The sequence below is a fragment of the Nesoenas mayeri genome (genome assembly GCF_963082525.1).
Source record: "Nesoenas mayeri genome assembly, chromosome: 5".
In the NCBI taxonomy this organism is placed as follows: domain Eukaryota; kingdom Metazoa; phylum Chordata; class Aves; order Columbiformes; family Columbidae; genus Nesoenas; species Nesoenas mayeri.
Genome location: NC_137548.1, coordinates 60091929 through 60104339, shown reverse-complemented (window position 1 = coordinate 60104339; position 12411 = coordinate 60091929). Strand labels below are relative to the sequence as shown.

Genomic DNA, 12411 nt, shown 5'->3' with positions numbered 1-12411 from the left:
ACCTTGACACCAGTTCTTTTTGAAGTCTAAAATTTATAAAGAGAAATTAGTAGGACTGTGATTTTTACGGGCTCTTTAAAAATCCTTCACTTGCTTGCCCCCTGCCTGCTGGTTTAATTTCTGATTTGGCTGTGTCTGTGCATGTCTTCTCTTACTGTTTTCTTTGGTGAGAGAAATGTTTGCAAAGTTCTTTTACATGTTTTAAAACTTAATAATTACAAGGCATGTATTTTTCAAAACTAATTCTAGCTTTTGCCAATAGCGTAGATAAGACATTTTATGTTCAACATTTAGTTGTAGAAGAGTTTTTTAAAGATGCGCTTTAGCAGCATTGATTTTCTGTCTTCTCTCTTACTTCATGCCTGCCACATCTGGTTTTCATAGTCTTTTGTGAAACAAGTGGGTCTGTTTTAATGTCAAAGCATGAATTCCTGGAGTGGCAGTTACAAGATAAACTATTTCAGGTTCTGTCTCCATCATCTAGACTTTATTTGGTGTGAGCTATTACTGAAGGACTTGCTAGGAATAGTGTGTACAGAAGAAATGAAAGATTGGGTTCAGCAAAGCTATGATGACATGATCAACCACCTTACAAATTTTCAGTGTGTTTGAATTGGTTTTGCCTATAACATTGCTGAATAACCTCTATCTTGTAACACTAAATTGTGCGTGAGGGAATTCTGCATTAGCTCTTGATGCAGATTTTAACCCAGTTACCCATACTGAAATGCTTTAAGGAAAAAACAAATCCAAATTAGGTTTTGTTATTTTTCATTTTCAAGCTTCGTTAATGTCCTTGAACTAATTCTCATAAGCGGCAAATGTTTTTCCCAGATGGAATATAATTAATTTTTCGATCATACTTAAAATTATTTCCTTCAATGTAGAACAGAAAATGCATTTTCATATTTTGCAAAATAAGTTTCAATGTCTCCCTTTTTTATTACTCGACTTTTAGAGTATAAAATAATATTATGTATCCTTTTATAAGCAAAACCAGCACATTTGTGTTGTGTGGTGCTTTTAATATTTCAGCTTTTTAAAAGCTCTAATTTAAATGTAGTTTAATTATTAATCTAATTAAATCTAATATTTAATTAGTAATGTAATTTAAATGTAGTTAATCTGCAATGCCACTGACATGGTTTCAGTTACTCATAGGAACACAGGGAGAGTAACACAAAACATATATTGTTTACACTAAATATAGCAAGTATATTTTTCTTGTAATATCTTTAAAACATTTCTAGATCAAGAAGTTCAACGGTTGAAGATAGGAATGGAGTCGCTATTGGCTGCAAATGAAGAAAAGGTGAGAAAATAATCTTGGCTCTACATAGCAAGAATGAAATTATGGGTCTACATCTCTGAAATTATCTGAATAACCTATCTTTAAGTGTGGTGTTGCTCTGGTTTTTGGATTATCCGATGAGATTGTGACAGAAGGTTGGTTTTTAAATGGAAAGTGTGGCTGACCTTGCTAACCTGGCTGCAAAACTTGGGAGGCTCATTAGATTCCACAGGGGAGTAGAAAGCCGAGGCTGTAATGAGCAGAATCTCCTGGTTTGTGCTATCGAAAAGATCACTGAGGTTTGGTCATCTCTGGCAGTTCTTCATCCTCCAACCTAATCTGAAGTGCATTGATATCCCCAGTTTAGATTATGATATTAAAATAAAGTCAAAGTGACCTTTGAATTAGACACAAACTTTGGGAGAAAAGGACCAGGATTTAAAGAGACAAGGACTAAAAAAAAAAAAAGAAAAAGTACCAAGAGGGGGAGGAGGAGTGAAATCACACCCTTTTAAATGGTAAATATGAGTTTTGTCTCTTAGCACCTGTGTGCTGTTTGCCTGTTGACTGGATAATTCAAGTGCAGGGTTAAGGGCTCACTCTTGGTTCCTTATTTTTTGGAGGGGAGGTGGGGGGGTGACAGGGATTAATTACTGAGGAAATTGTAATTCTTGATTTAAGATAATAAACCAGGTCACTGGATTTATCTTTATGGTTAAATGCTCATGTATGATCAAACAGACAATAATATACGTCCCTAAAAACTTCCTTTAGTATGTGGGGAATCTGGACAGGGCAATGTTAATTCTGGAGAACATTTATGTGACTCATAATAACCTTTAGTTCTTAAAAACTCAAAAAGCCAAAACTTACATCTGGAAAATAAAAGATGTGACATTATCTCTTGCCAAAGTTCTTCTACGTCTGTGTAAGATTTTTGCATTTGAGGGGAACACAAAACACAAAATATTGTTGCTAATGTCCTAATATTTGGATATATCACAGGGAGAGAGGGGTTTGTATTTTCTGGGGTTGGTTTGTTTGTTTTGTTAGTTTGAACTGGGGTCAAAGAAACAGGACAAACTAAGAGTGCAGATTGCCAGATCGTACACTTAGTGACTGACAGCAAGAATTCATTGTAATCAGGGACACAATATTGTATGTAGAGAGAAATGACAGATCAAATCCACTACGGTTACTACCCATCGCTGTGTTGCATCTGTACAAAAGGCAAGTCCGCTGCCTGAATGCATGAATCAAAATGCTTTCCATACATAAAAGGGAAAGCGTTGGGTGTAAGCAGAGTGGGATAATGCATCAGACATTCATGAAACCTCATTTCTTGGGTACGCTACAGGTTTGGCTGCCTCAGTTCAAACAGGTGTGTCCAAAACTGGACTAAGCATAGACGCGGGAATGCAAGAAGGTACCATACAGAAGAGGATTAGAGATCTTGACTAGACTATACAAAACATAAACATTATTTACTGTATGATTACAGGTATGACGCTAGCAAAAAAACAAACACTGCCCACTTGAGGCAACTAAGGTACAACTCATCATATTCCCTTCACTCTTAGAAGTGAAAGCAGATTTCCACATTATGCTTCTGTAAATAACTAATTAACTAGTCATGTCAAACTCTTCTCGTTTCCCTATAGCCATAATTTCACACTGTCCAGCAGATACTATGTACAATGGCAAATTAAAGACAAGAAATGTTCTTTACAAGGCATGTGAGTAGGACCTGTTCCTGCTTTCTGGAAGACCAGCCCAAAATCACAGAAATTATTGTGCAATACAGTGTTTCTGCAGGTTAAAATTGTAGGATTTAAAATATTCTTTAATGCTTTTCACAGGACCGTCGAATAGAGGAGTTAACACTACTGCTAAGCCAGTACAGGAGGGTCAAAGAGATCATGATTGCAGCTCACGGTAAAATGTCTTGTGAATAATTTCCTGATATAAAGTCTTTTAAAAACTGCATGTGCTACAACTGCTGCTTGTTGTCCTTTTAAATATATGTATATCAGTAATATATATTTCATTATGCATATATTTGTATCATGCTGGAGTGCTATCAGATTAAGTATACGCTCTTTCAGATACAGAAAGAACCACAGTATGTCTTGACGAGGCTTATGTGTTATTTCCTGTAGCTTGTGGAGATTTCCTTTTTGTTTCCTATGCTGTAGGCAATACAAATAAATAGGGTCAATTCTGTCTGGAGATTTAGTCACAGTGTTACTATTCAGCAAGCCTTCTGTGACTGAGTCTTATGCTTGACTCCGTAAGTCATAACCTAAAATTTGTTTTACATCAGTTAACAGTAAATCCCTCCTTGTGTGCATGAGCAAGGAGCAAGCCTTATTTTGGTGCTATATGTTGAGATGGTGTCATTAAGGATTCTGGTTGATAACGAAGGATGACTGATGCGATACAGCTCTGGCTGCACAGCTGTGTGCACTGTCTGAAGTTCTGCAGTTACCCCCTTACATGCCAAGCAATCTGGCACCAGAGGCTGCTTCCTTTAAACACTTTGCTGTGTCCTGCAGTGGGGTAGGAGTGTTGATTGCAGAATCCCTACAGCCACAGAGCGATGGCTGGGGGGCAGCTGGGCTACGGTTTTATTAGCAACTTCACACGGTCCTGTCCCTCATGGCTGGGACTCCTGCAAGTCTCCCACAGTGCAGGCCTATGATGTATGTCCTTCCTGGCCAGAGCTTCATGCTTCCATCTGCACTGCTGCTGGCTGCCATCCTCTTTGTTGTACATGGGTTGTAGAAACCAGAGCAAAAGGAATTACAGTGAAAAGGAGAGAACAAACAGCAGGACACTCATGCAGACAAAATTTATCAACATGGGGGCAATTGGGAAAGTTCATTCAAATTAGCTAAAGGTATGAGTTCACAGTATTCTTATTAAATTGCATTATATCCCTCTGAAGAATTCATTATTCAAAATTAAAATGATATTAAGTTTTATTTAAATTAATTCATCTTTAGGAGAAGAATTAAGCATACAGATAGGTATTAAGTTTGTATGGCATTTCCTGTGACCATTATGTTATGAGTAACCACTTTTTATAGTGCAAAATGATATCCGGAGACCTTAGCAGACGATGAACGTTAATTAATTAAATCCATCCTATATTCAGATTTCCTACATCACAGTTCAATTCATGAACAGCAGTAATGTTCAGCTGCCAGCCAGCTAGTGTTAATGACATAAGGTTTTCCATTTATCATATGTTTTTATACAGCATTCATAATGAAACTGATCTCACGTGCAATTTGATACTGTTAGGAGGACTTTTTTTTTTCTTTGCTAAAAGGAGTTGCTATGAATGTAATAATTCCTGATGCTTTTCCATCCAACTAAGAAAAGTCCTGAGAGCTGACCGGGCAAGTTCTGATTTAGAGGAAACAATGGAAACCCGATGGTTGCTTTGGTGCATACGATAGTATGTATTTAGCTCTCAAAATCTGGGGAAGAATCTTTGTCCCATTTATCAATTATGCTGCAGTGACTGGAGTGGGTTTTAGGAGTATCTCGTTTTACGTTGCCATCTTAGTTTTCAGTAGTAAATTTACTATGGGAAACTTGACCTTCTGAGAGTTTTCTTCAACATAGATCATAACATTAACAAACACAATATTTTCAGGTCTTGTACGGCAGAATGGAAACTTGTATTTAACACACAAGAATAGTGAACAAGAGACAGGTAATTCTCTTTCTGAATGTTCCTTTAAAAAAAAGTCTCTCACTTGAAAGTGTTCTGCAAGGAAACCCAAAGGTGTGATTGTAGCTTTTGGATGCGTATTGACGTTAACTCCCTGGTTCAACTGGTACTGCAGGGAGTACGATAGTGTTGCTGTATGCTAGGAGAGATGTTAAATACAGTGTAAATAAACAAACAGTGAGGCTCAGCATAAGAAAACAAAAACCAGCCCCAAAATCTGCGTAGGAACTAGAGTATATACAGAGCTTGCCCACAGTGAGGTGCATATGTGATGGCTACAATATTATCACTGCCCAAATGAGATTGTTACGTTAGGTGTGTCTCATGTTTAGGTTGCCCTGGTTATTTCTTTAATTTCTAGAAGTGTGTTTTAAAGGTTTCCTTTGAAGTGTAATCCCTGCTTGAAAACTTGGTAGAATCCATGGGCTGAAATATTCTGTCTCTGATCACTGTTTCAAATAATTACTTGACAGAAGCACAATACATTGTAAGCATTTCTGACTTGTGCTAAGGCAAGCTACAAATCCTGTTGACAAAAGGCAACTGACTCTTCACCGTAGGCAGCACATACATTTAAAAAAAACATCTGTTTTGGATTAAAATAGGGCAGCTGCTTGAACAGCCACCTACAGTTGAGTGAAACATAAAGGTGCTATCCTGAACTTGACTACGGGCAGCTCTTTCGGTGTTACTGATCTGTGCTACTGCAGGGCTGTGTATTGGGAACCACAGCATATGGTTCACTTCAGGTCCTCAGTATCAGGTTTGTTGGCAGCCTTGGGAGCTGAGCAGCCTGATAACCAAGCCCATGTCTAATGAGTCTTCAAGTGATCTCTCTTCTAATAGCGCCAAAGCTAAACCATAAGACTTGGTGGTTTTTCATCACTGCTTGGAGCTGTTGCACCTCTATCGCGTAAATAAGGAATTACTAATGTGCTTAAAGGTCAATCTAAATTTCTTGACTGTGGCCTAGGAGCTGTTCCACATCCTGTATGCAACCCTGTGCATAAGAGATCTTCAGAAAAAAAAAAATTCATCCAAAATACTGTGGAAGTTTGCTGAGCACTAAATATTCAGATCCTGATTTAGCTTGGACAATTTGGAAATAAAAATCCTACTAAATAATGAATTTGGAGTATTTCAGTACTTGTTTAGATCCAGAAAAACCTGGAGTATATTTAGGATGTTCATCCTTGAACACAGGGCATTGCATTATGACACAGATTATGTCAAACACGCATATACTCCCTGTAAAGCGATGCACTGCGAGTATGAAAATGGTAGCAACTTGAACTTGCCTCAGAACACCAAACGATGAATTAGATGGTTCAGAAGTGCCCCATAAGCAGCTCAGCTACTCACAACAGAGCACAGCGTGTAACTACAAGTGGCGAGGTTGTTGGTCTAGTATAAATCCATTCACTTCTAAGTTAGAGTCGAAGGAAGGGTGGGAGCAGAGAGGTTGGTGAACTACACCCATCAGATGAAGACTGAAGGGGAATTTATATACTGAAGTATTAAGGCTGTCTGATATCATCCTGAATGTTATTTCTTTTGGGCTGTTTCTCTCCCTTTCTACTTCTATTATTCTGTGATTCTAACCTTTAATGCTCACAGGCTCTTCCATCTCTGGTGGCAGTGAAGAGGAACTTGAGACGACTATAAGGAAGTGGAATATTTTGAATAATCCTCAAGGAGAATCATTTAAAACAGAGGTACTTAGTTAAAGATGGTTTAGAAGTGAGTTCTGCTGTATATATGATTTGTTTGTTTTGGTTTCTCTGTAGTAGCTGATGCAGATGAGAGCTCGGCCCTCGCTGAATTTTTGTGACTCTTGGTATAGGCGCTATAGATGCAAAATCAGGCACTAGAGCTACAGGCTTGAAACTCTTACACTTTACATGTTTTACACAGGCCTCTTCAGGAGAATTGTCACCAGCCATGCTGTCTCCAGTGCCCCACACAGCCATGGAAATCAGGCAAGACCTTTGCTTCTTGGTGTTTGTGTCAATTGTCTGAAGTCTGTATTACTTAATCTGTGTAACTGTTGGCATCTTGTCTTGGCTCTTCCTGGCTTTGCAAGAACTTTTGAGTAGTTGTGAAAACAGTGTTTGCCATGGGAGCGTACAATACTTAGTTGTATAAGGTTTGAATTACAGGGAGAAATGAGCACTTTTCTATGTCAGAAGATATATGTATCGTAGTACTTAAACCAGTATCTTTTATTCTGATTTAAAGTGGAAGCAGTCCAGTATCTTCAACTAACTTAACTTCTCCACAAGAAGAATCTTTGGAAATCACAAATAGGTAAGAATGAGTAACTTTAATTGAAATATAAAACATAAAGCCAGATTTTAAAAGATCTGTTTTTTTCCATTAAAAATATTCTTGTTAAAAGCCCTTCATGTTGCACACTATCCACAGATAGTTATTACTCTCTACTTCTGCATGTTGAGAACTTCTAAAATGTCACCTGTAGATATAAGGTTTAAAACTGTACATTGAACCTTGTTACATTTTCATTGTTGATCAAGGGATGTCTTGTTGCTGTTCCTGACTTCATCTATTGCAATTTTAGGCCAAAATAATATCTCAAAAGAATCTCCTAATTCTGAATTAGACATTATGTGATATATACGGCTGTCATATGATGCAGTTGTGGCATATGCAAACATACTATGTTGTATTAACTGCTGGTTTTTTGCCTGCCATTATTCTAAGGGCTCCACAGAAAAAAAAGTCAAGTAGTTTAGAAGACTTGCAGAGTGAATCCCTGGAAAAGGTTAGTTCATTCGTAATCACAATTTCTGGTGTTTAATATCATGACTAAAAGATAAAGGTCAGGTATAAATATTCTTTTTGTTTCACATATGGTAACCTGAACCACCACTAACAGTGGATGTGGAGGAAAAAAGCCCTAACGATGAAACAGTTCAGGTTCTTTTTTTTACCCCATTGCAAAGTTTAGAATAAACCAACTAGGTGGCACATCCATATGTACATATCCTCAAAGAAGAAAAGAAAAATATTAAAAAAATATATATAACAAATAGTGTTAATGAAGAGTCATTATTGAACTGCAGTATTATTTTTTTATAGATGTTTTAAAAATAACTTTGACTTCCAAACTGCTAAAAATGTTAAGACAGCAAATCCTCAATGTAATGACATACTGAGACTGGGTATTTCCACATCAGAGTGTTTGCATCTAAAAATAAGTATCACTCCCTAACTTACACTTCTGATATAAGTGACGTTCTTGAAGATGGTAATCATGCTGCCTTAGTTAAACAGCCAGAGCGCTGTTATTAATTGAAAGGTTTAACTCCATTCCAGAATAAAGACTTTCCAATCTACAAAATCTTATTACCTTATGGTCCAGAGTCTTGTTTTGTCAATATATAAACTGAAATTGTTCAGCACTTGTAATTATGCTTTGTGAGACTGTTATTGACATTTCCTATACTCAAATTAAGCTTAATTTTAGATTACCCCCACCATAATGCCATTTATAATATTAGTAATGTGATTGTTCCACTTCTTCAAATTTTCTTAATTTTTTCTTAAATCTCTGAAGATGTCAGTGACCAAATAGAATGTTTGAAATTTGTGTTGCACTTATTTGATTGTGGTCATATACGTGACAAATCAGTTCAGAACTAACATTTCATTCCATGTGGACTTTATGAAGGTCTGTTTTCTTTTCGTAACTTCTAAATTATCTTCCTGTCTTACATTCAAAAACTTAATTTGTTTCTATGATATGAGGTGACACGGCTGTACCTACACATTTAGGCTGTAAATCTGTTCTACCTGTTAAACCAGAATCCACAGAGGAACAAGAAACTACCCAAGGATATGAGAGAATTGTAGGAAGACATTCAAATTGTATGCCCTAATCTAGGCATGAGGCTGCTTAGTGAAATAAATGAGACCTCCCTATGTGTGCGAGTGAGTAGTTAAATGTGAATTAGTTACAACCAAAACTAAGACCAAGAAAACTGTTTTGCTGACTTAGCACGACAAGACATTGTCTTTGAGGCCAAGAGAACCTGTGCTAGCAGCACGGTTTATTGGAGCTGTTCTAACTTTGCACAAAACTCACATTCCAATTATGCCCAGCAATAACAATAATAATGACAATGATGAAATGTATTGGTGTCTCTGACCTAGCCGTGCTGGTATTTTTATTGCATAATTTCTATCACAAGTCTTTATGGTTGCAGCTGGATACATACAGTGTTGTGTATGTTCTTTTTCTGTCAGTCATGTTCATATTGTTTGAACTGTTAAACAACTGTTATGTTCCTTGCTTAAAGTCAGTCTAAAGGGACCACTCAGACGCCTGAAAATAGAACGATTCCTTTGATCACAACAGAGCCTAAACAGGGCCCAAATTTTGTAGAGTGGTTTGAACAAACACATTTAGTATTAAGTATTTTATTGAAACGAAGAGATAACAGACCTTGTAATATATTGTCAATGCACTAAGTAGCATCACTATAGTAATAAGACAACAATTGATGTTCTGTGTATGTATGTTAATACTAACATTTGTCTGTTGCTTTTTTCCATAAAACTTTGAAATTACCCTCCCTGCAACTCTGTAGTATGTAGACGGAAAACCAGTACGGCCTGTTGTAGAACAAGAGGTATATTAACTGTGAACTCTCTTAACATTTCTCTGTTGTGATGTGCTGTGATGGTATGGCTGTGTTTTAATTTTATATTCATTTCCTTTTTAAAATGTTTGCATAGTTCAAGTACTGACAAACTCTGAGAACAGGGGAAAGGCTTTGAGATGGGAATCTTTTTTTTATCTAAATGCTTTCGTGTGAGGTTAGAAGCTGAAGTCTATCAGTTTCAGAAAATACACTGCTAATGTAATAAGCAATTTCTCTACTCATCTGATTTTTGGCGCAAGTCAGGATGAGCTCCCACAGTTGCCAAAACAGTAGCAGGAATTGAGGAATCTGGACTGCAGTTATATTATTACAAAGATCCCTTTAGGCCTTGAAATAAGAATAGATGAACCAGTGGTTATCTCATTAAATATTTCATGTATCATTCTGTCACAGGCAATGTTTTATTTGTTTTAAAACAATTTTGTTGGAATGGGCTTACTAAATAGGAGCATACTATATGATTCTGTATACTAAATGTTTTGTATATTGTTGGTACAATGTTTTCCTACATAACTTCCTTTCTGATACTGAAACATCTACTGATACGAGCTTATTTCAAAATACACACTGAACATACACCACTCCCGCTAATGTCAATTGGAGTTGCAGGTTCATTGCTTCTCTGGAAAAGCCTCTATATTCCTTCAGGTTTGACAGCTGTGGGATATATATTTTTGTCCAGAGTGATGGCTCCTTCATCTGTTCATTTGGATTCAGTATTGAAGAAGTCTCAACGTGCCATTTCCAAAACTGTAGTCAAGTGTCTCTGTGAAACACATGCTTCTTAGGCTCAAAATGATCTGATTTATATGCAAGTTCTAATCTACCCTTGTACAAAAAGCAATGTCCCCAAGTTAACTGATCACTGAAGAACTAATGCAAGGAAAATCAAGAGATATTCTAGTTCTAGCAAACCCTCCATACCAGTTCCCTTTCAATCCAATGCACTGAGACTCTGAGGACCAGCTCTTGTGAGCTCTATTGCTGGAGGAAGGTCCTTCCAGCATAAGTAATCTGACTGATGCCAGTGACGCTGTGTACATGTCCCATCCCTGTGGGCAAACACGCAGGAGAGTATGGCAGCTTCACATGGACAAAAATTAGAGTCAGCAGCTGTTCAGATTTGCCCTAGAATACATGTCAGTCTATGCTTTTTTTGCCCAGTATGTATCAAAAGTAAACCTTATGCTCAGGTACTATAACAGAATTGGCAATTTTATATTTAGCTATATATTTGGCAACTGTATATTTAGCTATAGTTTTTAAAACCTCACATTTGTAATGTTACCTATACAAAGAGATGTTAATTCTTAGAAAAGTGAAATTTCTGTAGCCTGACTTCATTGTTGATTCTTTTACTGTTATTAACAGTGGTGGGCAAATATATTTGACCCAATTTGAGTTCTACAAATACTTTTGGCTTAAATTCCAGCTGGATACAATTGTGAGGCAGAAACACAGACAGTCTGGTGAGATACAGGGGGAAAAATTGAGAGCGCAAAGAATGGGCTGAGAAGTAACTAAATGCATTTCTGGCACTATCAAAGTTGACCTTGGAAGGACCAATTTATTATACAGTGCCAGAGTCCTACAGAGACAGCTAGAAATATTCTTATGAGAAGACCATGTAATATTCAATATATATTGTAATGTAACGTACAGTCTGGCTGAAGTGGAAGTGTCATATGAGAAAAGAAGGTTCTGTCTTAGCTAGAAAACTTTGTCATCTGACTACTGGATTGAAATTGAATTATCCGTAAGAAGGAACATAGAGGGAGTGGTGGTGTTTTGAATGACAAACTTCAGATACTTTTTTTTCGACTCTTAAAATATGGTGTACTGGATTGCAAATGCTATGAGTGATTGGGTTTTTTTTCCTTTCCCTTTTTTCCTCCCTCTCTAAAAAAACCAGAGTAAGCCAGTTGTGAAAGGCAGCAAGTACCAAACCTTGCCAGGAAAGCTGCCTCGACCCTTGCAGAACGGAGAGCAGGGAACATGTAATTTGCCGGATGGGTGCAGCACAACCGACCAGGAGGACAACGGCATCCAGGGCCTCAGTAGGTATCCCAGCCTCCCGAGAGGGTCCTGTGGAAAGGTCTGAAGGATTGGGATGTGACACAGTGCATCATCTGCTGTGCCAGAATAATCGACTATCATGTTCACATGATTCAGTTAGGGAAAGTTCTACTGAATTAACAGTCTTTACACAGGTTGTTTTGTTTCATGCATGTGCAGTAAACTCGTTATACCTCTAATTCTATATTTCAGAGGAATTCAATGTAATCTTAGATATTGCTGCATTTCAGATATTCTGCATGCTTTATGGAGCTCTGTAGTATATGCTTAATGTGTTAAAATTGTCTAAGAATAGTTTAAAAAGACCACAATACATAAATGATGACCCGTACAGAATTCCCGGGGCTTGCGCACCCCAATACGTAGTCACTTTCATGTCAAGCATAACTGCTTCTTGACTTTTTGTTTCTGCTTTTAGTGCTTAGCTTACTCCTTTGCTCTTCTGTGACTTTGTTTTGCTGGTGTTTTATATCTTCTTTGCTTCTTCATCTGGCTTTCTGCTTCTCGGGACGACTGAAGATCGCATCAGGAGTGTCAGTGCACCAGTGCTAGGTACTGTATCAAACAAGATGCAAATTTAACAGACATTTTGCTGCCTATTTTCTTTCCTTTCATTT

General features: G+C 37.3%; 1 protein-coding gene across 1 annotated transcript in view; it reads left to right on the top strand.

Moving 5' to 3' along the window:
* Window positions 1-12411, top strand: part of PPFIBP2 (PPFIA binding protein 2) — a gene marked incomplete at its 3' end in the record, with an annotated part of 85425 nt that overhangs the window by 64470 nt on the left and 8544 nt on the right. The window contains exons 10-17 of the mRNA XM_080344658.1: window positions 1251-1312; window positions 3151-3226; window positions 6651-6748; window positions 6948-7012; window positions 7272-7340; window positions 7755-7815; window positions 11631-11775; window positions 12314-12346. Coding sequence (XP_080200784.1) covers window positions 1251-1312; window positions 3151-3226; window positions 6651-6748; window positions 6948-7012; window positions 7272-7340; window positions 7755-7815; window positions 11631-11775; window positions 12314-12346 — 609 coding nt within the window. The remainder of the gene's footprint in view (window positions 1-1250; window positions 1313-3150; window positions 3227-6650; window positions 6749-6947; window positions 7013-7271; window positions 7341-7754; window positions 7816-11630; window positions 11776-12313; window positions 12347-12411) is intronic.